The following is a 26,913-nucleotide window of genomic DNA, read 5'->3' as shown; positions in this document are numbered from 1 at the left end:
GGACAATCTTGAACCTCTGAGAGGAGATTAGCTGTTCTTCTTCTCACTTAACTATTCACAGTAGCAGACCATTTAGATTAGGGGTGCCCAAACTTTTGCATGCCACTTTATAGGCCTGGCTCTCTAGTAATTTTATTTTCATTCAAGACTTAATCCCTGTCCAGGAAACCAGCCATGGTGTATATGTGGTGATGTTTTTCTAAGTCTATCCTTAAACCTAGTCTGGTCTTCATTATTGTCTTGAATGTGTACAAAAACAGACACGCAGTCACACTCCTAGCTCTTTGTCTGATTCCAGCCTTCCTGTCCTCTGGGGTATGGAGTGTGTGTGTGTGTTTGCTTGATTAAAAGCTAAATAGGATTTTCTGTGACAGTTGCATTTGAAGGCCTTGGCAGAATCAACACAGGCAGAAATGTCAGAGAGGCTGACTCAAGCTGATCTATTTCCCACACTTCTTTCATACCATGTTCAGTGTTTGGACTCATCAGAGTGACAAAAACCCATCACTTCCTAAATCTGTGGGATTAATCACCTCAGTCATGTCATGTCAGAAGGTTCTCCGTTGTACATGTATTTTCTGCATTCAGAAATGTACAGTATGAATGATGTGATTGGGGTAATAAGTTAATGTGTTAGCAAAGATAAGAGCACCCTTAAAAAACACTGGCTTGTCTCTGTCATTGGGACAGTGGGATTGGATGGATAGGTCTTGGAGCATTGCTGTGGTGATTGGATTGCATTCACCAAGAGCATTAGTGATGTCAGAATGTTGGATGATCAGCACCCCAACTCATCCCAACAGTATTTGACAGAGCGCCAACCATCATTCCAGAGAACACAGTCCCAATACTCCACAGCTCAGTGCTGGGGGGCTTTATACCCCTCTAGCCCACACCTGGCATTAGACATGGTGCTAATCGGTTCAAGGTTATATTCTTAGCAGAAGGCCTCTAGTTCTGAGATATATTTGGCTCGTCTTGCTGCACAGCTTGCTTAAGGCCTATTCGCAAATGTAAAAATGACGATGATGTTTAGGTCATAGTAGATGACTATGAGGGTTATTCCAAAAGCTTCAGTTTGTGCCTCTTTATGTAGCTCATGATGGATAATGAGGAACAGTTTGGAGTCGTCTTCTTTTCAGCCTCAGCCTTTTATTTACAGGTGGTTGAACATTTGCATCCAGGATTTGCTAGTATTTTATGTAATTACCTGATCCACTAGAGGCAGCACAACCCCAAGGCATGACATACCCACCCCCATGCTTCACAGTTGGCAATGTGTTCTTTTCATCAAATAGAGTGCCATGACTGCTAGTGAGTTCGGGCCGTTGGATGAATAGCACCGACCTCATTCCCAACTCCCCAACTCATCCCAAAAATATTGGATGGAGCACCATCACCATCATTCCAGAGTACACAGTCCTTCCACTGCTCCACAGCTCAATACTGGGGGGGCTTAATACCCCTCTAGCCCACACCTGACATTATGCATCATGGTGCTAATTGGTTTAGGGTTTCTGCTTGAGAGCATTCTATTCTATTTTCAGTTCTCCTTAGTACAAGCTGTGTGTGTTCGTGTGTGCATTTACACATCTGTAATTAGAAGAGATTTATTAGAAGACATGTCCACAAACATCTGGACATATAGTGTAAATTATATCGCTTCAGCCACTCCAACCAGACCTAGTGCACACTGTTAGCTGTGTACGTCAGTAAGATAATGTACGCTGTGTTCCACAAACCATTATTAAGGGCTTCTGGAGTATAGCAGGAGTGATAATAGTAGTATTAAGGGTGACTGGGAGTAGAGTTGCAAGAGATGAACTCATGCATAGGTCAATTAGAATGAGATGAGCCACGTAAAGCTAAGCTAATGCCGCCACTATGACCCGCATTAAAACTTTCCATTCAGCTCACTGTGGCATAAACTGTGGGAAGCAGCCTTGCCGGGTAATTATGCAACAGTACAGAATGATGAGTCATGTGCAAACAAGAGTTAAGACCAGCCATGCGGTCAATAACACAGTCCTTAATGGTTCCAGTATTTCTGAGCCTGCCATATGTCCATTCGGCTCTTAACTGCTGGACTTAACCACCTGTACCTGCTCTGATGCAAATGTTATAAAGCAGGCTGCCGAACGCAAGAAGCTGCCCAGTGATTCATTCTGAGCCTGGATAGTTTGACCGCTGGAGAGGTCTTTGCTGGATCTAGCCTAAGACCCCTTGGATATGGCCTAAAGCCCTTGTTTTTTCAGTGTATCTGCCACATTATCAGCTGGATCTTGGGGTGGTTTGTGATTCTCTTTGATCTGCAATATGACAGAGCAGTCTTACTTCTGAAATAATGAGCAGGGAGCTCTTCAATTTTTCACGAAAAGAGAAGGAACTATTTTTGCCAGACTTTTGGGACCAATATAATTCTGCAAAATGTGGAAATGCATGTTCTCCTCGTTCTCCTTGTTCTCCTCCAGTGGGTTTCTTCAGCACACATCTGCAGCGGGTTCACTAGTAGAGTGCAGCAGTACAAGCTACTGTCTGAATATTAGTAATTACCTAAAGCTCCTTTAGAACTGCTCTAAAACCATGACCTGTCTTTCTCGATAGGGTTTCATTAAACAAGTGGACTCTAATTTAATTGCTTTTATTAAATGAGGAACTTCACAAAGTTACATGAGGTCTAAAGGTTTTAAAGTAAATAATGCATGAGGTCAATATTAATAGAGTTATATGGTGATGTTTAAACACCCTTAGTCAAATTAAACCTTTTTTTATTCATTGAGAATTAGTAAACACAGCCTCAGCACATCCTACTGTACATTTACTCAGTGTTTTATAGCTTAAGAAATAAAAAAAATATATACAAATCATCAATGAGGCCCATACAAATTTTTGAGCACCTGACAGAGTCAGGCAGAAATCCCATTTGGCTGAAATCCCAGCTTTCAAACTCTCGTTGTAGACAGCTAAAAGTCTTTGAGCTCTTATAGGATTTTCTTCCCACGCTTCTTAGCAGAAGGCCTCTAGTTCTGAGACGTTCTTGGCTCGTCTTGCTGCACAGCTTGCTCAAGGTCTATTCACAAATTTTAAAAACTATGATGTTTAGGTCAGATGACTACGAGGGCTATGCTTCAGTTCTGCTTCAGTTTGTGTCTCTTCAGGTAGCAGATGATGGACATTGAGGTACAGTTGGAATCCATCCATCTTCTTAGCTTTGCATCCAGGATTTGCTGGTATTTTCATGACTCTACACACCTCCAAACCATGACAGCACCATATCATTGCTGATTGGATCCAAAAGGTTCTGTTTTGGCTTGATCAGTCCACAGCACTTGTTTCTAAAATCTCATCTGGCTTGCATAGATGTTCTGTAGTGTTGAGTAGTGTGATGAGTTTGCAGATAAGGCACAAAGTGCACCACCACTCTCGACTCAAGCAAGTTCTTCCCAGCATACGAGTCTTTCTCTCCAGGAGTTTTTCGTGGTCTTCCAGATCTCATGTTGACCTCCACAGTTCTCCTGAACTGCCACAGTCTGCACTGTGGAACCCACAAGCTGCAAGTGCCTTCTTCTTATCTTCTTATTGTGGGCATAGATGCTTAGAGGAACCCAGGATTGCTGAATGTTAAGGTTTAAAGAACTTTAAGGTTTAAAAATCTTTACAATGCATATAGGATGTCGTTTTATAAAGGACAGAATAACTGTGCATTGAGATTAGCTAAATAGTGTTCTGTGTTAGATTAGCTACAGAGGCTTTACTACTTCTCAAGATGTGTCATTTGGCCAAGGGTGCCCAAACTGTTGCATAACACTGTCTACATACTTAGTAAACATACAGCTGTTCTGTATCTATCTATCTATATGTGTAAATCTGATTAAGTCAGATGAATATAGCTTTCATATATGATATCGTATATGAAGGTTGTATTGATCAGATCAGGTTATTATCTGACACTGAGATCACACAGCACAGTCTGGGATCAGGGACTGCTTTACAGAAACTTCCTAATTCTCAAATCTGATCTGTGTAGTTACCATGACAACACAACATTTCTTTTGAGGTTTCAGTTTAGCCAGTGTTTACCAGCTAACAAAAACAAAAAAGTTATGGACTTATTCTTTTGAGGGTTTGCACATTTCTCACTGAACAGGCCTTTGAATTTTCTCTTTATCATCTCTGCTGAAACATCCAGCTGGTTTCAGCCTCAGCCGGTCTTGGATGACCAAGGAGGTTTGATGAAAAGCTGGTCATCCAGACATAAAAATGTACCTTATAGCCCTTGGCCAGCAGAGTGTATGTTGCATATGAATATATGTAATTTTATATTAATTTTCTGAACTGAAACCCTCGTTCTCACGCCCTCCACTGGGGCGTTTCTGGGCCGCCGCCCACAGGCCCATAAAAGGACTTCCGGTTTCCGGTATTTTGTGTTTGATTCATGTTCATGTGTTGCACCTGGGACTGGGAGCATTTAAGGAGCTCCCTGTCTGCTACTCGCTGCCGTGAATTGAATCTCCTTGATTCCCCATGTTTCTCCATGCGTCAGTGGCGTGTTCATGTTGGCTAGTGTTCTGATTTGGTTCGAGAGATATCCCAGTCTGATTCTACAGGAAAGCGCGTTGCATCGCTTCCTGCTCATGCTCCTTGGTGATCCCAGCTCACGAGGCAGTCACAGCATACTCGGGTTGGGCTTGCCTTATTATCTGGTCAGGCAGCTGGCTCTCCAGCTACTCCCTTTGTTTACCCAGAGGTGCAGCTCTGGATTTCAGTTCTAGTTTCCCCTGCATCCCAAGCGAGGCTTGTGTTTCGTTTATCCCCTTCCCTTAAGCACATCCTTAGTTTTGTTCGGCTCATTCACTGTCTCTCCCTGCTCCTCCCAGTCCCAGGTTTGTTGTGTTGGCCACTTGATTTGTCACCTTATGTTTGTGTTGTAGTTCTCACCAAGTAGATTGCTGCACCCTGTTTGTTCTGCACCTAGTTTTCTACACCCTTTTATGTTCAAATAAGGAGAATCAGGTAAATAACATAAACAAACATACACAAAACGTTCTTGACAAACATTGAAGGTGTTTGATGGTTTTTGAATAGAGAATTTAATTATCCAAACTGAATTAAAATGAAAATAATGCATGCTTTTCACACATATTCAGTAGTAGTCTTTTTCGCTTTATTAAATATTATGAACCATGTTTTTTAATATTTTTTATACGAGGAGAAAAAATAATTATTAAATCATCAGATGAGATACATACATTCAATTAAAAGGAGGAAAACATGGCTACATCACTGCATGGTGCTCTGGTTTGGGTTCGGACAAAGCTTATCGACACACCCTCTCTGCTCTCTGGATGCCACAGCAATGGATGCCCACCGCTCAAATGTCCACCGCTCTGGGCGCACATGCTCACTGTCACTGTGTGAATGTGTGTGTGTGTGTTCACTGCACGGATGGGTTAAAGGCGGAGGCCAAATGGTGAATGGGTGGGTGGATGGGTGTCTTGTCTTGTTACAGGTGAATCAAGCAATGGTGGTGTAGTATTGTAATATGGCATCGAGCCATTTTGGCTTCAAATGTGTTCTTTTTGAATACATATTTAGTATTTAAATAAGGTACTCGGTACTTCTGTACTATCTTTGACTGAAGTAACAGTGCCTTTACTTGCGTCTGGGTTCAGGCTACTCTACACACACCTCTGGGTTAGTGCAAGGGAAAGGTCAGAGTAAAGGGCAGCTTGTGTCAGTGTGAAGTGTGTTGCTGCCACCTGGTGGTTAGAGTTGGTATTACTGCGCTCCGTGTTGTGGCGCTTATCACCAGCTGCACCTGCAGCCTCTTACCACGTTCAAAGCTCTGTGGATATTAGCAGACTTTTGTGTGAGCGAGGCTGAGTTATGAATTATAGCTCTCATTTAGGATTACTTTAAAATGAGGATTGAAGAATTGATGAGAACTGAGAGTGACACCCATGACAGACGAGAGCTCTTCTTTTTTTTGCAGAATAATAAAATTAAACCTGCAAATATGGTCTTTTAGTCTGTATTTTTAGGATTAGTGTCATTTTATGAAGTGTATAATTTAAAAATGATTATTATATGTTAGATTTTCATGTCAACATTATCAGATCAAACTTTCTTTATCCCAAGATTTTATTCCCACTAATTTTGGAGCATTTCTATTTGTCCATTCATCAAGACATCCTTCCACAATATAAAGAACAACTGCTAGATTTAAATTACACCCATCAGCCATAACATTAACACCACCGACAGGTGAAGTGAGCATCGGTCATGAGATGTAAACATTAGGCAGCAAGTGAACGGTCAGTTCTCGAAGATGATGAAGGTGTTAAAAGCAGGAAAAACGGGCAAGCCCATAAATCTGAGCCACTTTGACAAGAACCAAACTGTGACGTCTAGACATCTGCATGGTCAGAGCATGTCCAAAACATCAGGCAGGTCTTGTGGAGGTGTTCCTAGTATGCAGTGGTCAATTGCTATTAAACGTGCACTAAGAAAGCACAACAGACACACCAGCAGCAGAGTCCTGGACACTTAAGGCTCATTGAAGAGGTCCATAGAGGCTCCACTTCTCAGCTTACAGGACTTACAAGAGCTGCTGCTCCTGCTGCTGCGGCCTTGTCTGGGTGCCATATAGCACAAACACCTTCATAGGTCTTGTGGGGTGCATGACTTAAATGGGCGGATCTGTTGCGGTGGCACGAGGGGAACCTACGCAATATTAGGCAGGTGGTGCTAAAGTTATGGCTGATTGGTGTAGGTCAAAAAGTAACAGCTAGGTTTGATGCTGAATGATGAATGATAAAAAAAAATAGGCCGATCATACAGCCATTTTCCCTTAGATTGTAAAGAATAAGAAATTCAGCCCAGATTCTGTTTAATTCTTTATTTCATGTAGCCTACATACCAAGATTATCTTTGTGCCTCGTGAGAAAAAAAAAAAAAAAAAAAAAAAAAAAAAGAAACGTGGCTCACAAAATACAGATTTCCTTTGCTCATAATCATTTTTTTTTTTACAGATAAGTCATTTCATAATGAAAAAATAATGTAATTCATTCTGTTACATATCACGTGAATAGAAGGAAATTGATGAGAGATATAAAGGTGAAAAAAAAAAGGTTTAAACTTTACCCTCTCTAAATGTGACGAGGAAATAAACCTATATACATACAATATGCTCCTGAGATTTAGATAGTTTGAGTTGCAACACCTACAGGCAAGACCAGAAAACGTACGGTAACTTCACAGAGCGGAACCTAAACCTGGCACTGAAGGCTCATTTTACCCATTTGCATGTAAAACGTGTCATGATACTGGATTATGGCGTTACTGGAGCAGTGCTGTTCTGTGTCCGATCACCTGAAGAGTCCCTTTTTTAACACCGTCCACCAAGAAATATCACCTGGACCACTTCAGCATTCAGCATTTCCTTGCGACACCACCAAAGCCTGAGCCGTTCCCTTTTCAGACATGACCTTTACATCGTAAGAGTGGCACAGATTTGGACCAAACTCAGTCTCAGTAACGCTAAAAGGCATCTGGAAACCATGACAACGACTAAATCTCTAAATTTCAATCCAAACCTTTTGAAGACCTTCTGCTCAAATCAGTCCTTCTTCTGAAATCAAGGGCATTAGTGAGGAGTTTCCGTCCTTTGCTGCAGTAACAGCTTCTACGCTTTTGAAAATGCTTTCCACTGGGATCTAGGAAGTGGAATATTGCTGTGATTGCTGTGGAATTTGATTGCATTTAGCCATAATTGTGCTCAGTATTGAACGAAGCATTGGCTCCATCAGCCCAAAGAATGCACAGTAGTTCCACTGCTCGCCAGCCCAATGTTGGGGTAGGCTTTACGCCCATTGAGCTGATGGCATTTTGGCATCTGACCTGTGTGGCTGCTCCAAAGCATCCCATTCTACTGGCAGTGCATTTCCATGAGCATAAAGTGAAGCAGCAGAATTCATGAACTACAATTGAGGTCTGGATTTTTTTTAGACATGTAGTATACAGTCACTGCCCTGCAAAAAACTCATTTCTATTTATTCATTTTTTTGACACAATTTCATGATGAAGGGACCAACAGGAATCTTTAAATCTCAGGTGTCAGGTGTCTTGGTACAGGAGCGGAGATGTAAAAAAGCCCTATTTCAGCATTCAGTCAACCGCTGTTGTTTGATTTCTTGCGATTTTAGCATTTTAACACTTGGTTTGGTCCAAATCTGAGACACACTTGCTGAACACAAAAACAGATCCCATTGACCTGAATGGGGAGGTGATGTAGTGGCTACAAGAGCCGATTTCTGTGGTGTTGGAGAAACGGTTTCTCCAAAAACTCAAATTTACACAATTTTCCACACTGTAAATTCAGTCAGTCAACCAGAAAAGACAAGCTTGCTTTTTTTTTGGCTTTCAAATAAAGAAGGTAAGAGATCGAACAGCACTCGTATATCTAATGTATGCATTTATTTGACTGACAGATAAAGCTCGGACGTTTCGGCAGTTTTAGCATTTCATCCGGGAGCCAAATACATGCATTAGATATACGAGCGCTGTGCGCTCTCTCTTGTAGGGGACACAGACTGCCATGGTGCATCAGCGTTATTAGCATAGCTCCTATAAAGGGAGAGAGAGGCAGAAAAAAAGAAAAACACTAAAGAGGCAAAGAGAACACCGAGTCTTGGCTGATTGACGACACTGTGCAAATCTATGTAAATTTGATCTTCCTGTAGTTTCCTTCCTGTAGTTTCGGGAACTGGACACGTTCACCGCCTCCCCCAGAGTTTAAGCACTGCTCAAAACAGCTGAACACTTGGATGTGGAGTCGTCCTTCTAGTACCAGATTGGTATCCATGCTCAACACAGAGAAACAGCAAGTCCATGCAGAGTTGTTAGTTTTCGTACCATCGTCCCGTTCCCTGACGTTTAGAGAGCAAACCTCCCCTCTTTTTGCATCTCTTGGAAAATGAATCAACATATACAAACACAGTCTTTCTGGATCACAACTCATTGCAACTTTGGGCTGGGCTTCTCCTCTATATTGCTCGGACAATGTACGGACACTTGAACAGACCCTAAACACATGCTGTGGAAAGATATGCATATGTGCACATACACGCACATGCACACACTTACGCACACTCACGAACACGACGGACCAAGACACGCCTGTGCGCAAGGAGAAGGAGCTGGAACACCGAGGACGGCAGGCAGGCAGGAAGGAAAGGAAGGACACGCAGTCCGCAGTCTGCACTGGACGAGTTCTTAGACTGGAGGAGGTGAAGCGCTGCTGTAGTGAACACGAGGAGGACGAACAATGTCTATTCAACAACAAAGCTCCTGTGTGTGTGTGTGTGTGTGTGTGTGTGTGTGTGTGTGTGTGTGTGTGTTTATTTCCCTTGCCAGTTTATTCACACCCTGTCTCTGTGTGTTTGTGTTGGGATGAGCAATCATAGTCCACTTCTTGTTAATGAATTGTCCAATAGCTTTCAAGAACCTGCATCCTGTACCGTGGGCTCCATATGAGGCTCTGATGTCCATAGCTGTTTTTCTTATCACTCTCTGTCTCAAGTCTGACCTGGGCAGATTGCTCTGCTCTAGTGTGTGTTGGTGTCAGGGGTGGAGGCGGAGGCGGACGCAGGCGTTGGTGGTGTGGAGGCTCTGGAGGTGCTGGACGTTTTCTCCAGGCTGGGGCTCTCTGAGGCTTTGGGCAGGCTGCGGGTGCTCAGGCTGGTCTGGGCTGGTTTGGGCTGGGCCTGCAGGCCAGGGCTGCAGATGAGGTGATGGCGCTCCCAGTCTTTGTGTTGGCAGAAGGAGCCGCAGTAGCGAGCTGCGTTACAGCCGCTACACGTCTCGCTGGCTTTTCTACCGCAGTTCCAGCAGCACTGAGAGGGGGAGAGCATGAGAGAGAAATTAGCATAAATTAGCATAAAATCACTCTACCTTACTTTGGAGGTTTACAATGGCCGGGGCTAGGCCATCTGTTGACGCACAGTGTGTTAGATATTGCTTTGGTGGCGGATTGTTCTCAGGACAGGGCAGGTTGTGCACAGAAGTGCATTGTTAGGTCACGATAATGAAACAACATACACTATATGGACAAAAGTATTGGGACATTTCTTCAGAGTTTTAAAAATAAAAAAGGAAATTGAGCTTGCTTTTGTTGGGGTAACTATCTCTACTGTCCAGGGAAGAAGCCGTTCTACTAGATTTTGGGGGAGCATTGCAGCGATGATTTGATTTAGGTCAGTGACCAAGAGCGTTAGTGAGCTCAGGATGTTGGATGATCATCACCCCACCTCATCCAAAAAGTACTGAATGCAGCACCATCCATCATTCCAGAGAACACAGTTCTTCCACTGCTCCACAGCTCAATGCTGGGAGGTGGGCTTTACACCCCTCTAGACTACGCCTGGCATTAGACATGGTGCGAATGGGTTCATGTTTATCTGTTCCAAAGAGAGAGTCCTATTCTACTGGCAATAGTTATTTGCACATCTGTGTCAGCAATGGGCACAACTTAAAGTAGATGAATACATTCACTAGAAGGGTGGAAGAGTCCACATACATTTGGACAGAGTGTAATTTCAGATCTTGGGAAAACTGTGTTGTACTATGGAAATACATAATTTAAGATTTTGATCATCTTAATAAAAATAATAATATATATACTAATAAAAATAAAACAAATGTGGCTTAAACACCTGGCGGATTTGATTGCTGACATCAGAGAACAATATAAAGCCAGTTTTAATTACATTATTATTATAAGGTAATTACAATATTTTAAATGACACAGAAGACCATGCCCATGTGCGTGTATGAAACTTCATATGCAAAAAGAAGAACGGCCAGGTATGCCGACAGATGGATGGACAGGTGAGCAGACACACTCACCTCACTGGAGTCCTCCTGTTCGTTGATGACCTGAATGGCGTCCTCTGTGGCTTTCCTCTTGGCCTCGGCGAGGGTTTTCTCCATCTTGGCTCTCTCCGCTGCAATCATCTCGAAAGCCTTCTGCTCTGCTTCAGCCACGGCCTTCTGCACCTCATCCATCGCCTGCCGCTTCACCTCGTTCACAGCTTCCTCTGCAGGGGTCACACAGGGGGCAAGCAGCAAAGGTTATACCCCGAGGCATGTGGTCACGGTCACATGAACACTTTATTTTTTACATTTTATTTTTACACCATTTGAAAACACTAGCTGTGTGAACACGTCAGGATGAATGGACCAATAGAAAGAGTACGTTTCTAAGTTAAAATAAGTTCATATCAAGTTCACAAGTCCTATTGTAAGTGCTGTTGCTTAGTTGCTTAACATAATCCAAAAATTTTAATAAATAAATTGATGTTTTTTGGACTATTTAGCAAAGATTTATACTTATCAGATATTATCAGATATTATAATTATAATAATTATTATTACTATATTATTATTATACTATCATGTATTAATAATTATATAAATAATTTATTATATATAAAATACAGAATTATATCTAAATAATATTTTAAATACTGTGTATATATAATTATGTATCATTAAAATTGTATATATATATTAACTGCGGTCACATAAAATCCCTCATATCTCCAGTTTTGCCCGTTCTCATGTTTTTACATTAAAGGAGTCAGTATAGGCTGTTCCTTATACTGTGACTAAACGCTGAAACGCTCCAAAATGACTTTCATTAGTAAAGAAGGTTTTTTCCTTCTCCTGTAAAGTTGCCATTTGGGAGATATAAGATTTTTTGCGATAATCTACACTCATATCTGACCAGAAGGAGCTGTAGGTGATTCTCAAATGAAACAAAAGATGAAATATTGGGCTTTGAGTGTAAAAGCAGTATAAAGCAGTAGAGAAACATGCAGAGAGTGAGAGGCTTATAGAGATGTAATACCACTGAAAGTGAGGAACAGGTGTATGGCAGGGTTAGTAAACAGGTTTCCCAGGGTGCATCTGGGTTGACGCCCTTACCAGCTTTCCTCCAGATCTCATCAGGCACATAGCCAGGCGCAGCACGCAGAGAGAGCTCCCGCTGGGGATCTGCTACAGAGAGAGAGAGAGAGAGAGAGAGAGAGAGAGAGAGAGAGAGAGAGAGAGAGAGAGAGAGAGAATTAACATCAAAAAGGTAGAGAGAGAATCATACAGACAGCAGCAAGACTGGTCATTTAGCATTTATCTTTGTTTTAGATAATTAATCCTCATTTCATTTTAATGATCTCAAAATAAACTTCCTGTGGTAACTGTGTTGGTGAGGTGTAACAAGTATCATTCAGGCCAAAGAAGCACTGTTGGAGAGCGAGAGAGCGAGAAAGCGAGAGCGAGAGCGAGAGAGCGCAAGAGAGAAATACAGAGAGAGCAAGAGAGAGAGAGAGAGAGAGAGAGAGAGAGAGAGAGAGAGAAATGGGGCAATGATAGAGGGGTCAACAGTGATCAGTAGTGAAGAAGAAGTAGAAGGCGGCTCAGTTTTGGGCAGGGACTGATCACAGATGGCAGTAGTGAGTGGGAGCCAGAGCTGCTCTCTCAAACAACACACACTCCTACTGTAGCAGCCTGGACACGAGCGTGCAACACCTGCTCACTCAGCAGGCAGGCAGGCAGGCAGGCAGGCAGGCAGGCAGGCAGGCAGGCGCACACACACACACACACACACACACACACACACACACACACACACACACACACACACACACACACACACACACACACACTTGTGGCCATTAGTCAGAGCTGCCGGGCAGTGGGAGCACTTTTGTAATACCCCCTGATCACCTCAAGGGGGCGTTTAAGGCACTCAAATCATTTACTACTACCCCAGAAACGTGCAAAATCAGCTCAGGGGTGTTTCACTGAGGTGCTGATGAGTGTATTAACGCAGTGATTCATTATAGAACGTAGATTAGCCATTGAAAAGTACTTCATATTGTTGCTGTCCTGCAAAAACCTTGTATCTCATTTTTAATGCATTTTAATCCATAATGTAGATCTACAGGATTTGCATGCATATTGCATTCTTTGTATTAAGTCCAAATTCCATGATGAATGGACCAATAGAAATGCGCCAAAGTATTTTTCCACTGACTTCAATTGAAAGTCAACTAAAGTGTATTAGTCAGTAACTACAGGGACGTGTGTACACACTGGTGGGACTATTCTTTGGGAACAGAAGTTTGTAATAAAAGTCTACCGGCTGTTTAAGGGGTTAAGAATGTTTTTGGTCTTTTTATGATATTAATTTTTAGGATATTCATAGTTATTGTGAAAATTCAGCATAACCTCACACTGTCATAATATGATCTTTTGAGCATTAGTGTGAACAACCTCACAACAGATCATAGCATAGAGGGCCTTATTTTTTTCCTATTTTTAAAAAGTTGTCATTTTGGAGATTTGGGAGTTTTTCAGCGTGATGGTGACAATAATGTTCTGTGATCATGATATTCAATTATAAAAAATATATAAAGTAGTGATCTATTCACAATATTTTTGGTAGGATTTCAGTTTTCTTAGGGAAAGTCTCAGTAATTAAACATTAATTATACATAAATAATTACAGCTCCATTAATTTAGTTATCATTGCTGTTATGCAAAAACCTTGTATCTCTACTTAGCGGTTTTTGATTTGATATAAATGTGAATCTGGAAGTTGTTCTTTACACTTTGTCCAAATTTTATAATGAGTGAATCATTAGAAGTGCTTCAAATTGACTCATGAATCAAATGAATCAAGTCTTTTTCTATTGACTTCCATTAAACATTAAGGAGTTTTTTTTCCTTCTCCTGTAAAGCTATGAAACAGCCATTCTGGAGATACAAGGCTTTTGTCAGACAGAATCATTGTAATCCTGTATTATCTTCTGAGTTTCTGACTCAACATCTGAAATCTGAATGGCATGACTAAGCTATTAAAATCATTTTCCACTTTTATTTGTTGTTATTATTGAAGTGGCTCCTCCGAGCCAGTTCTTTAAGAGTGAATGAGTGAGGCGGCTGACTCACCGGCGCTGACTCCCTCAGCAGACAGAGGGCTGTGTGTTTTGGAGAAAGGCACACTCGCGGGAGCTGTCGTGCACTTGCGTGCTCCGTCCTGCTGGCTGGAGCGCCGTCTCCAGTAATTCAACTCCTCGCGGTCTGACTCCTGACAACGGCGCAGGACGCTCACCGAACGCCTCGTCTTCTCCACCATGTCCACGATGCAGTTCAGCACCTAGAACCAGCACACAGTTCTTTAGAGAAGAACTCCGCATATATCACGGCATAGAGAGCTTAACTAGGCCTGTTTTATTGGAGTAGGTGCAGTGCGGTGTAGCGCGGTGACCATGTGACCAGTTTCTGGACTGTATCCTGATAAGCATTTACATTGGAAGGTCAAAAGTGTCTCCAGTCAGTAAAGGTGTAAGGCTGTGAAGGTGCTTCCATGCTCTGTAATAAGCAGCTGAGGGATCAGTCCCCCTGTGTAGGCTTTACTGAAGGACTGATCAAAGTGTAGCAGAAGACCTGAGTGTGCATTATTAACAGCTAAGCAGGTCTTACATGGTCCAGGTGTCTCCATTCATCAGCCCACTCTCTCTCCGTCAGCCTGTGGTCTACTGGCTCCTCGTGGAAGCCACCATTACTGCCTGATCACAAAACACAGGACAATTCACAATTATTAGACACAACCACACTACTACATGAGAGAGAGAGAGAGAGAGAGAGAGAGAGAGAGAGAGAGAAGCGAGACAGACAGAGAATGAGAGAGAGAAAACGCGAGACAGCGAGAGAGCGTGCGAGACATAGAGCACCACATAGAGAGAGAACACGAGACAGAGAGAGAGAGAGAAGCGAGACAGACAGAGAATGAGAGAGAGAAAACGCGAGACAGCGAGAGAGTGTGCGAGACATAGAGCACCTAGAGAGAGAACACAAGACAGAGAGAGAAAATGCAAGACAGACAGACAGAGCGAGAAAGAGAGAAAGAGAATGTGAGAGACAGACAGCGAGCGTGAGACAGACAGAACATGACAGAGAAAATGTGAGACAGACAGAGAAAGAGACAGAGACAGAGAAAACGTGAGACAGCGAGAGAGCGTGCGAGACATAGAGTGCCACATAAAGAGAGAACATGAGAGAGAGAGAGAGAGAGAAAATGCGAGACAGACAGACAAAAAATGCGAGACAGACAGAGAGAGAGAGAGAGACAGACAGAGAAAGAGACAGAGACAGAGAGAGAGAGAGAGAGAGAGAGAGCGCGAGAGAGAGAGATCCTCTGATGAAAAACAGACTGCAGGGGGACCACAACACACACAAACCACATCTGGAACTCAGCTGTCAGAATGTGCTCTCCACCCCAGAGTGCACACACACACACACACACACACACACACATTCTTTCAGGGAGCCGCTCTGGCTGAGCGGAGTAGGCCACTTCTAAACAAAGTGAGGCTTGGATATGAGGGTCTAACAACACACTCGCACGCGCGCACACACACACACACAGGCCACCATCAGCGTCGGGATGTTTCTTGTCCTAATAGAGTTCAAAAAGCTCTCAGAGGACTGTAGTGAAGGTCGAGTGCAGTGCAGATGGAACTGGCTGGAGCTCAGCGCTCAGCACAGAGCGCATTAAAGCCGTGATTTACCTCATGCCTGTGTCACCCCACTTAAACAACACGCCACTTTACTCCAGTCTCCCCCTCTGTAGCTACTTTGAATCAGGGAGGTTTACTTGGTGGACTTCACTATCCATCAGGAACGCCAAGCCAAGTTCATTCCTTTAATTCCTTCCATGCATCCATTCATCCAGTCTGCTCACATTATCCAGCTACTTCATCTTACAGCTTTACTAAACACTGCAGACTGGTTACTCTCAGAGACGCTACAGCTACGGACACAGACTGCTGCTGTTATCTGAAGGTGAAGTGCTGTAAGTACAGACACACACACACACACACACACACACACACACACACACACGTGCGCACACACACACGCGCACACATTCTACAGTGTTTACCTGGCAGCCGTGGTCTGTCCTTCAGTTCTCGCAGCTCCAGGATGCGATGCGGCTCTCTGTACAGGTGAGGCGTAGTGATGTCATCCAGGGCGTAGTGCTGGAGAGGGGGCGGGGTCGGGTGAATCTGGGCAGGGAGTGGCAGGGGGTGGGCAGGGCTATGCCTTGGAGCAGGGCTGATGGTGCAGATTCGCTTGGCTGGAGGCTCCAGAGGAGCAGGAGGTCGCTCGTGGAAGCCGTTCTCTTTGCCCCTGATTGACAAATAATAGGGGAGTGATGATGATGATGATGATGATGATGATGATGATAATGCTCTCACAGTAAAGGTGGGTTCCTTTCTCAAACACACTCTTGTAAAAGCATGGATTTCTCAGATCACTCACAAAAACTCATTTGGGCCATCTTAGATGGAGTTTTACAACACTTAAAAATTAAGGTCTTTGAGCAATATCACTGAAGAACCACTTATGGTTTCATGAAGAACCAATCTGTAAGAGAGATGAGAGTGTGAAGAAGCTCAAAGCTGGTGAAGAACCCTTAGATCCACTTCTTTAAACTTTACAAAGGTTTTTCACACATACATCTCTAACAGAAATGGTCCCTAATGGAACCAACAAACAGAGGTCTTCAAATCCTTGAATCCAGCTTCCAGTCCTGGACTATGTAATCCCTGGTAAATGACATAAAACCCAGAACTGGAAACTGGATTCAAGGTCTAGATTTAAAGACCTGGGTTCTGTGGTACTCCTTAAAGAACAGCACCCTTAGCATCTTCATATTTCAAAGCTGGGATAGCAGTTGCAGACCTGCACATTCTGGTAGTCTTGCCTTGATGTGTGTACCTCTGTGTGTACCTGTTAGGGCTGTGTCTCTTGCCGTTGTCGCTGGGCTCCAGTAGAAGCTCGGTGGAGTCTGCGGGTGATGGGGCAGCTGTGCTGAGTAGCAGGTGCTCATGTTGGGACAGATACTGGGCTGGGGTCTGCTTAGCCGCTCGCGCACAGTGCAGGAGCTCTCTCTGTAGCAGCGGTAGGTTTGCCTGCAACACAACACACAGGAAACCTCAACCCTTCTGCAAGTACGCTTGCATGACCCCAACTTTAAACGTGACAATCAGCTTTAATTCTATTGATTCGTTAAATCTGTCCACTAATTACTCTTCCCACAACATATAGCGCATCCATAAAACGCTCCACCTTTAACAATCCATGGTTAAAGAACTTGCTCTGGGTGGACCATCAGAGGTTAATCAGAGAACTTCCTTGTAAAAGGTCTTAATGAGACTCATTGGACACTGGATAATCTAAGTTGATAAATTAGATACACTACATGTCCAAATGTTTTTGGACACCCTTTAATTTTTTTTTTTACTTTTTTACTTTTAAATTTCACCCAATCCTGACAAATGTGCAAATGCACACATAGCTTGTCTAATGAATAAAATACCTGCCAGCATTGAGCTGTGGAGCTGTGGAATGGTGTTCTCTGGAATGATGGCTGGTGCTCCATCCAATACTTTTGGAATTAGTTGGGGATGAGGTGGGGGGTGGTGATCCAACACCCTGAACTCACTAACACTCTTGTTGCTGAATGCTTCACAGCAATGCTCTACAATCTGTTTAAAGGCCTTCGCTGGACTGTAGAGACAGTCACTCCAACAAAAGCAGGATAAACTATTTGTTTAATACCCAAGTTTTCAGAAACAAAGAAATAAAAGAGCAGGTGTCCCAAAACTTTTGTCCATATGTATGTACTATGTAGTATGTAGTAACATTACTTGTTACTACAATCACAGCATTGCAGCTACAGTCCAGCAAACGTTGGACAATCAAGAACAGGGAACGGTCTCAGAGTTGACCTCATGTAGCTTCTAGTTTCTCTGAACAGAAAAACAGAAGTTTTCATGAACTGCCTTCTGGGCCTGCAATCAGTTTGGTCTTCATCTTCACGATGGTTCGGATTAGCCACGTTAAACACAAACACACACGCTGGTCCTGCATCAGGACTTCAGATCAATCTCTGCTTGGAGAAAAACCTCAAAGCAGCCTCCTTGTCTGGGCCTGTGGCGTCTGGACGCAGCCTTTGATTGATGGGGGGTCTGCTGAGCGTTACAAAACGCTCCGCTCGCATTACGCTCCCCTCCAGACTGCTGTTGGCACCGACGGCTCCAGACAAAATACGCACTAAATCTGCCATGTGAAAACGCCAGCAAGCAGGGGAGGAGAAAAGCAACAACGGAGTTGTCAGGATGAGACGAAACAGACCCAAAACATTCCTTGTGCCGGAGTGGTATGTGAACGAAGTTATCGGAACAGACACGCTGATTGCGGAGGAGCTGGTTTGTGTCAATGCTGATGTGTCTATTAGATAAGAGAAAACAGAAAAACTACAATACTCTCAGGGGATGCGACTGCGCTCAGGAATACAGAGTATATGGTCACTGTCGTGCAAAAACTGTGCGCACTATATCAACAAAAGTATTGGGACACCCTGCTGCTAATTTGCGGTTTCGGTTACTGTCCAGGGAAGGGTTTCTACCAGATTACGGAGCGTCGCTCAGTAACTCATTCCAAATGCACTGGATGGAGCACCACCCGTCATTCCAGAGAACACAGTACTTTCACTGCTCCCCAGCTCAATGCTACCCCTCTAGCCCACACCTGGCATTAGGCATGGTCCCAATAAGTTAATCTTGCACATCTGTGTCAGCCATGGGTGCAACTTAAAGTAGCTGAATGCATTCATTAGAAGGAGTGTCCACAAATTCAACCATGCAACTACATTTAAAAAGCTACAGCAATAGTAATAACTCGAAATGTCAAAGGGTTAAAGGTTAAGGTGGATCTAGCCCTGACCCTGGCCTCCACGTAGCCTTGCAAAACACCCCTTAAGTCAGTTAAACGTTTCTAGATGTAGTTTCTAGCTCCTTTTCTCCCTTTAATTAAGACCATACTGTGCATAATCACCCTCCACTTCCTCTCGTTCTCGCCCTCCTGCCACTACACATGCTGCCTGTCATTTAGACAGGATTTTTTCCCAGGGCGGGCCCATGCTCTGGACGCCCGTGTTAATCTAAGCTGGAGTCCATATGTCGCGCAGGCCTCATAAAAGGAGCTGAAAGGCTTTATAGCTGTGTTTCACACTTCCGAACGCTCTGGATTCGTCTTAGAACACAGACATAAATCAAAGAAACCAGAGATTAAATCTTTTTTTATTATTTCATTCTTTTCCTCAGACAAATGAAACTTCACCAGGCCATGCCTACCCCACGATACCTCAACCGAATCACTGAAGCTCAATCTGTAACCGTAATGGAGCCAGACACAAAATGAAACTGGGCGCCACGTCCAAACAAAACCATTCCATTTGAGGAAGCGTTACGTCCAGTCCTGGAACTGAAGACTTCGTCTGTTTCCATTGAGGGGGGGGGGCAGCCATTATTCTCAAATCATCCCCCCCTTGCTTAGTTTCTCAGTGCTGATTAAAAAAAATGTCCCCTCTGAAATCCCGGACTTCAAATGGCACAAAAGCATCAACGGCTCCTCCGGTTTCTTTTTCATTCCCAGGATTAAACGTTTGTTCCCAAGGACTCATTCAGGGCCACTGCTGACAGTTTTCACAAGGTTTTATCTTTAGTCACGCTGAGATATGGAGGACACCAAGCAGAGCAGGGACAGATGGCTTCAAACATTATTATTCAGATTTGGCTTCTAGGACATGGATGCTGTGCGCTTTTCCACGGTCAACAGGCTACGCTCCAGAGCTACGACTGGCAAACCGTGACTTCCAAGTGATAGATTGTGAGAAAGAGTACACACACGTACACACACATACACACTTAAACTGAATGAAAATCAGCATAAATTACAGAAGAGAAGGAGAGAAAAAGGACAGAGCCAGAGACGCACAGACAGACGATTACCTTCAGGAAAGGGATGACGAACGGCCTCAAGGGGAAATTGGTGGCCTCCTGTAGTCTGGAATGAAATTCCTCAATAGTGACTGTGGAATTCTGGCCAAGAGAGAACGTCAGAGCAATCAGCTGACACACTTTGCTGAATTTTAACAAGCACTGAATGTGCTCACACACACACACACACACACACACACACACACACACACACACACACACACACACACACACTGTAGTTAGTACACACTACATACCACTAGGGCCAGGACCAAGTTCCGCACACTCTCTCCAATCTCTGGTGAGATATCGTTGCCAAACTGCTGCAATGTGGTGAGGAACCGCTTCAGTTTGCTAAGTTGCCTGGCACCACATGTGGCCGGAAGCTGCTGATTGGCCAGTGAGGAAGAAGAGGATGAGGATGGTCCGTTGCTGTAGCGCTGTGGCGGGGAAGGGACGGCGTTGAGGGTGGGTGGGGAATGGTTCATCCCATTGGTCACTGCAGAAGAAAGGAAAAATTATTGTTTGGTCTTTAAAATAAACCAGTTATTATTATGATTTTCCCCACTGCGGGACTAATAAAGGATTATCTTATGATGATGATTATGGTTATTGCAACTACTACTACTACTACCACCACCACTATCACTACCACTACTACCACCACTACTACCAACACCACAACTCCTACTACTACCACCACCACCACCACCACTATCACTACCACTACTACCACCACTACTACCAACACCACAACTCCTACCACCACCACCACCACCACCACTATCACTACTACTACCCACCACCATTACTACCACCACCACCACTACTCCTACCACTACTACTACTACCACCACCACCACCACCACCACTACTACTACCCACCACCACCATCACTACTACTACCACCAACACCACAACTCCTACTACTACTACCACCACCACCACCATCAGCACTACCACCACCGCTACTACGACTACTACTACTCCCAGCACTCCCACTACTACCACCACCACCACCACGACTACTACTACCACCACTACTACCACCACCACTACTACCACCACCACCACTACCACCACCACCACCACCACTACCACTACCACTACCACTACAGCGTAGAGTCCTCCTTCATTACCACTAGGTCTAAACCCTTGGTGTATTATTCAGTTATTACTCCTAACGCAAAAACAATCATAAATTATTTGGTAACCATTTAGTTTAGCACATTTTGTGGCACCCCACAGGGTTCGGTTATAGGGTTCATGAAACTGTTGCTAACTGTTGGAGGTAATGCAGTTAAGTGTGGGCCAACACACAGGGTTTAAGGGGTTAAACCCTGGCAGATGTAAGTGTACTGACAAACTGTGGAACACACACAGGTGTGCGCCAGAGAAAGTGTGTGCTTAACAACAGATGCGAAACAGAGGGAAGCTGTGTGCCAGGTCTTTAGTATGCTCTGTGTGTCTGTGTGTGTGTGTGTGTCACACTCACAAGCTGTGGAAGAGAAGGCAGCAGGCCGGGGCCCGCTGGGGTTGACTGAGGGTAGAGGGGGCATGGCGGACACGGCCGGTCTGGAATGAGTCTTTACATCCACTGGAGAACCGGGCATGGCAAGAACCTTCTTCTCTCCACTGTCTAAAAGAGAACAACAGACAGACAGACAGAACAAGTGATTAATTCATGTTTAGTTTATTTATATTTAGACGTTAAATCATAATCACAAAACCTCAGACACAAAATACGAACCGGCAGGAGAAGAAAAAGGCCACCAAGTTGAAGAACCCAGAACGATTTTGGGTTAGTAGAAGCTGAGTAGGATTTTTTTCAGATTACAATTAGAAGCATTAAGATGACTAGGCTGAAAACTCCCAGACTGTGCCACTTCAAAACTGAGATTTACAGAAAATCCTTTAAAATCAATACGCTACTTTGTGCTTTTTTGGGAAGCCATTAAGTGATTCCTAATAGAAACATCCGATTATGCTGCCAAAATAGCGTTTCATAAAACAGGACTGCTGAAATGAGATAAAAGCTAAGCCCAAAGCTAGGACAGCTAGGACCAAAGAGGCCATCTCTGAAACATCTTTCCATTAGGCTTCAGTTATCTGGCTAACTGAGTAAGTTCTCCAGTTTACTGGCAAATCCTGCTTTGTAAAATACCAAACGCTGGATAGACCCAAAGAAAGGATTCATTGGAAAATTCAATTAACCCAACTTTCAATTTATGCCAGATGTAGTTTATCAGCCAGGACACTTTTGGTGTCCTACGTTTGCTTTTACTTTTGCACTTGGAACTACAAAGCTAATGGTATTAATGACAACAAGAGACAACAATAGCCGTCCAGTTTTGTTGGAATATACATTATTTATTTATTTTTTTGTTTTTTTTTAAACCACGTTAGGCAGCCTTAATGAAGACCTGGATATGGTTTAAGCAGGCTGAGAGAAATGTGTCGACACTTGAGTGTTGACTTCTCACGTTTGTTTGCAACTTTAGACTCCAAACTCCAGTGTAAAACAAAGCAAATGAAGCTAAATATGGACCTTAAACATGTATCAGCTCTTTGACTACATCCGGGCTAAGAGAACACTGTACATTTGTCCGTTTCTGCTGCTTTAAATAACTGTTTTTACTAAATACTAAAAACTTTTGCTAATGACTAGCGAAAGATTGTTGGATCCATAGTATTTCTGCATGACGTCTAGCTTAACCTTTATCCCACAGGGCCAAAATACGAACAAAAACTTGAGAGGTTTGGGGAACCCCTCGTTCATAGCTGGTGGACACCAGATGTCTTCTGCTCCTTCTTAAGAACCGTGGAGGCCCCACAGCTGAGGTGCAAATGAACCAGGCTTTGTCCCTGAGAAGAATGGACCATCATTGAGCCCTCAGTAAGAAAAGAGTGGCTAGGCTATTTCACGCTCGCTAACTAGCCTTCACAAAAGCCATTGAGGGCTCGGCGCATACTTTCTGCCTTTGAATGGACCACCAGGCTCAGCAGTCGTAGATTAGAGGAACCATTGTTCTAGAAAGAGCCGCAAGAGGAGCGATCAGCTCCATTCCGAGTATATCAGATGACCGAAAACGCTTTTAGAATAGCGGCTAATAGACAAGCACGGATCGAGCTGTCAGAGGTCATGAAACGCTTTTTATGAGACAACGTTTCGGAGATTGATGGGCTTTTTCTCGGTGAAAAGGCCATTTTGTTCAATGTTTATTCATTGGGACTAATGGGGTGAATGCACGTCTATAAGGGGGATCAATGGTGTGGGGTTTTAAAGGAGGACTGTCTGCTTAGCAATGGAGAGTAAAGCCATTTTTAATGCAATTGTCGGCTCTTCATCCATACGTTTTACTCCGGTCCCCGTGAACAAAGATAACTCAATGAATGATTAGGACATGCTATAGAAAGAAAGGCAGCAAGGCTGTGTGAACAATAGAGGCAAGTCTATTGTCACAAATGAGAGAGAAAGAGCAGCCAAATAAAATCATCTTAACCCAGTGAACTGAACCACCACAGTCACAGGTGCGACATATTTAAAACACACACACACACACACACTTTGCCCCCAGTCCGCGAGGCAAAAACGCCTCACACCTGAGCCCTGCTTTGAATCCTTCAAACTGTCTCGCAGCTCTTAAGGCCGCCCATCTTTATGCCTGACTGGAAATAGCAATTTTTCCCCTTCCATATGCCCACCTGTTTTCTTCCCAGGAGGCAGGAAGGAAAGAAAGGAGGAAGGAGAGAAAGAGAACATGAGTGAAAGGGATTGAGAGAGAGGATGCCAAGCGGTTTGGTTGTGTGCCACACCGTGGGACACTCATATGCACCCTCCCTATCGCTTCACTAAGGAAAGAAAAAGCTAAATCATTAAAGGGCCTGTATTGTGTAGAGTTGGAAGCAGTACGTACACACTGCTACCGTTTGAACACTCTCCATTCTGTAGGACATTCATGGAAACCAAGCTTCTGAAATGTCCCGCTTATGGATTATATGTCCCAGAAGCCATGCATTTTCATATATACACCCATTCCGTCTACGACAGTTAGCCCCGCCCCTTCTCACCGAAGCTACAAGGGGTGTTTTAGCCCAGGCCGACCATTTCGCTGGGTGAGGCGAAATGCAAGAACCCAGTTTGACCGGGGCTATGTGCAAGAATCTGTATTTTTGGCTTCTGGGCTCCCCCTACAGCTGTGGAGAGCCCACTCATGGATAGCTGTACAATGATACTACGTGCATTTGTTGACAAGCTGAGAGATACAAACCAGCATCTGAAGGTAAAGAAGCATGTGGACTTAAGCGTTAAGAGTAATACTACATGGTTTTGTAGGGGTCTAAGGGTCCATAGCGAGAGGTCATGTTTTCTATTACAGTCAGCGGAGCACCTGCATAATACTGAAGATGCGGTTTTACAGTACAAATGCTGTATAACTGTTGCTCTAAGAGGCACAATACAATGCATCCAAACAGGACTGAGATCATTTCCACTTCAGCCTTAAACGCACAGTAAAAACAGCCAGTTTAAAAGCCCTTTAAAATGAATTACAACTGTTGCTGGGATACAAACCGAGGTTAATGTCATATCTTAGCTCGGGGGGAAAACAAGATTCATAATAAAAGGTAGACTATGGGCCTAAATGACTTTTACTAGAGCAGTAACTGTGAGGCTGTAGAATTTAAGACCTGCAACAGGGACAGATCCTCCAACTACTTTATGGTCTTTAAGACACGTGGCCTTCATCATAGCCTTCGGACGACGTCTGAAATTTGCCCAGCAGGAAACGTCTTTGCTGTGCACCTGGGACTGCCACATTTGGGAGAAGAGCATGCTATATTAAACACACACACACACACACACACACACACACACACACACAAAGAGCAGCTGGGCTATGGGTATATCAGGGCAGTGAGGTGTGCTGAACTACAGGCAGGAACACACACACACACACACACACACACACACACACACACACACACACACACACACACACACACACACACACACACACACACACACACTGCTGTTAACACAGAATAGCTTTATCTTCTCAGTTCAATATTGATTCACCCTCAACAAACAGAGAAAGTGCTGCTTACCCCGAGCGCCAACTGTCACTGCATGTGAGAATACTAACTACTGTGTACAGCCAGTCACAGCGAGAGAAACGGAGAGATAGCCAGATGGACAGCAGTCAGACGGAACACATCTGTGTGATAGGCCTGGCAGATATGTACAGAATTGCATATGGCATATAATACTGCAGATATTGTGATGGTGATCCCATACAATTAGGCATGCGCAAGACGATAATCAGTATCTGACGGCTGTATAAATTTGAGTGATATTTGGTCATCTGTTTAATGTAGTCTGGAAGAGTTCATAGGTGACACTGGGTTAGCACATTGAAACATCATATATATATATATATATATATATATATATATATATATATATATATATATAAATAAACAGATGCATGGTCTTTGTCGCTCTAACGGCCGCTCTGTAACTTTACATGGTCGGACACTTTATGGCTTGGGTTGCTGTGATTCCTGAACCCTTCCACTTATCAAGAATACCACACACAGTCGATGGTGGAATAGGCAGACTGCAAGATTAGGTGTTTGATTTTATACACCTGTGGCAATGGGGCTGAATATGAACACCTGAATCTGACTATTTGATCAGCAAATCATATTTTCTATGTTTACTGTATCTTGCAAAAGTCTTGAAAGCCCTTAATGTGGGTTTTCTATAGAATTAGTTCAGGTCTAAAGAAATGGGTGTAAATGTGATTTTACTAATTAACAGGTTCTTTATATTAACAGCTAATTTACAAAAATGGTTCTTTATGGAACCAATAGTGGTTCTTTAATAGCCAGATGTGTTTATATGATTTTTTTTTTTAATCAAGGCTTTTGCAAAATACAGTAAACAAACAATTTGACTTGGTTTAAAATGATCTAATCGTCAGATCTCTCTTTATACGGCCCGTACAGTTTTTAACAATATGGACAAAAGTCTGTTGAGCATCAGCTGTGTACCGAGGCCTTCTGCAATATCAAAATTGTGTGTATGTGTGTATCTGTCTGTGAGAAAAATGTATCCAGAACTAGGAGAGATGATCCAAGCGTAGCAGAGATTGGAAGCTTTAACCAGCTGTGGAGGACACGGATGGGGTGCTCTGGTTTGTGGAGCAGCACCTTTTTTTCTTTTTAATATATACACAGGCACAGGTGTGCACTTTTATTATGCAAAGTGCGCAGAGCTGCTTTCACCTGTCTTTTGTTATTTAAATCTGCTTGTTTAGCTTTGTCAGTCCTCTGAGGGAGGACGAGACCCATAAGCACATCTGCACGTGAGGCCATGAATTGCAAAGTTCCACTGTGCGACCTCAAAGCAAAGCTCACAGACCTGTTCAACACCCCCACAGACCACTCACCAGGTCATCAAACACGGCCTAAATATCCAATTAGTAACTGCATTAAAATGACAGTTCAGATACGCAATATTTAGGGAATGAAAAAAAAACCTTCTATACACTATATGGACAAAAGTATTGGGACAACACTTAATATTTGAATTCAGGGGTTTCATTCAGTCCCATTGCCACAGTTGCATAAAATCAAGCCCCTAGCAATGCAGTCTGTCTTTCCACACATTAATGAAATAATGAGTGGTTCTAAAGAGCTCACTGAGCTGGTGAAATTTCCTCCCCCTAGATATTCCTCCATCAGCTGTGAGTGGTATTATTGAACAGTGGAAGCATTTAGGAGGAACCACAGAGAGCAGCTCAGCCACTGAGTGTCAGACCACGTAAAGTTACAGAGCGGGGTCAGGGCCGAATGCTGAGCTCAGAGCATAGAGCAGAAAAGTCTCCAACGCTCTGCTGACTCAATACCTGCAGAGCTCCAAACCTGCTGTTAGAGCTGCACAGGGGGACCAACTCCATATTAATGACTATGGATTTATGAGGTCATAAAAGCTCCTGTA

At 43.5% G+C, this 26,913-nt stretch overlaps 1 protein-coding gene across 6 annotated transcripts in view; it reads right to left on the bottom strand.

Annotated features, from left to right (window-relative positions):
* Nucleotides 1-6,883: 6,883 nt before the first annotated feature.
* The window catches only part of cbfa2t2 (CBFA2/RUNX1 partner transcriptional co-repressor 2), a 40,226-nt gene continuing 20,196 nt past the window's right edge, over nucleotides 6,884-26,913 (bottom strand). For 3 of the 6 annotated variants that reach the window (XM_072684795.1, XM_072684801.1, XM_072684799.1), the window contains exons 2-11: nucleotides 21,406-21,549; nucleotides 20,168-20,409; nucleotides 19,923-20,012; nucleotides 16,846-17,039; nucleotides 16,007-16,254; nucleotides 14,545-14,630; nucleotides 14,011-14,218; nucleotides 11,986-12,057; nucleotides 10,906-11,096; nucleotides 6,884-9,893 (exon numbers count right to left, since the gene is read on the bottom strand). In XM_072684795.1, coding sequence (XP_072540896.1) covers nucleotides 9,606-9,893; nucleotides 10,906-11,096; nucleotides 11,986-12,057; nucleotides 14,011-14,218; nucleotides 14,545-14,630; nucleotides 16,007-16,254; nucleotides 16,846-17,039; nucleotides 19,923-20,012; nucleotides 20,168-20,409; nucleotides 21,406-21,549 — 1,763 coding nt within the window. In that variant the 3' untranslated portion in view covers nucleotides 6,884-9,605. The remainder of the gene's footprint in view (nucleotides 9,894-10,905; nucleotides 11,097-11,985; nucleotides 12,058-14,010; nucleotides 14,219-14,544; nucleotides 14,631-16,006; nucleotides 16,255-16,845; nucleotides 17,040-19,922; nucleotides 20,013-20,167; nucleotides 20,410-21,405; nucleotides 21,550-26,913) is intronic. The other 3 variants (XM_072684796.1, XM_072684797.1, XM_072684798.1) reach the window with 3 other exon arrangements.

Source organism: Salminus brasiliensis, chromosome 7 (assembly GCF_030463535.1).
Source record: "Salminus brasiliensis chromosome 7, fSalBra1.hap2, whole genome shotgun sequence".
Taxonomy (NCBI): domain Eukaryota; kingdom Metazoa; phylum Chordata; class Actinopteri; order Characiformes; family Bryconidae; genus Salminus; species Salminus brasiliensis.
Note: the sequence above shows the minus strand (reverse complement) of the source record. Positions and strands in the feature narration are given on the sequence as shown.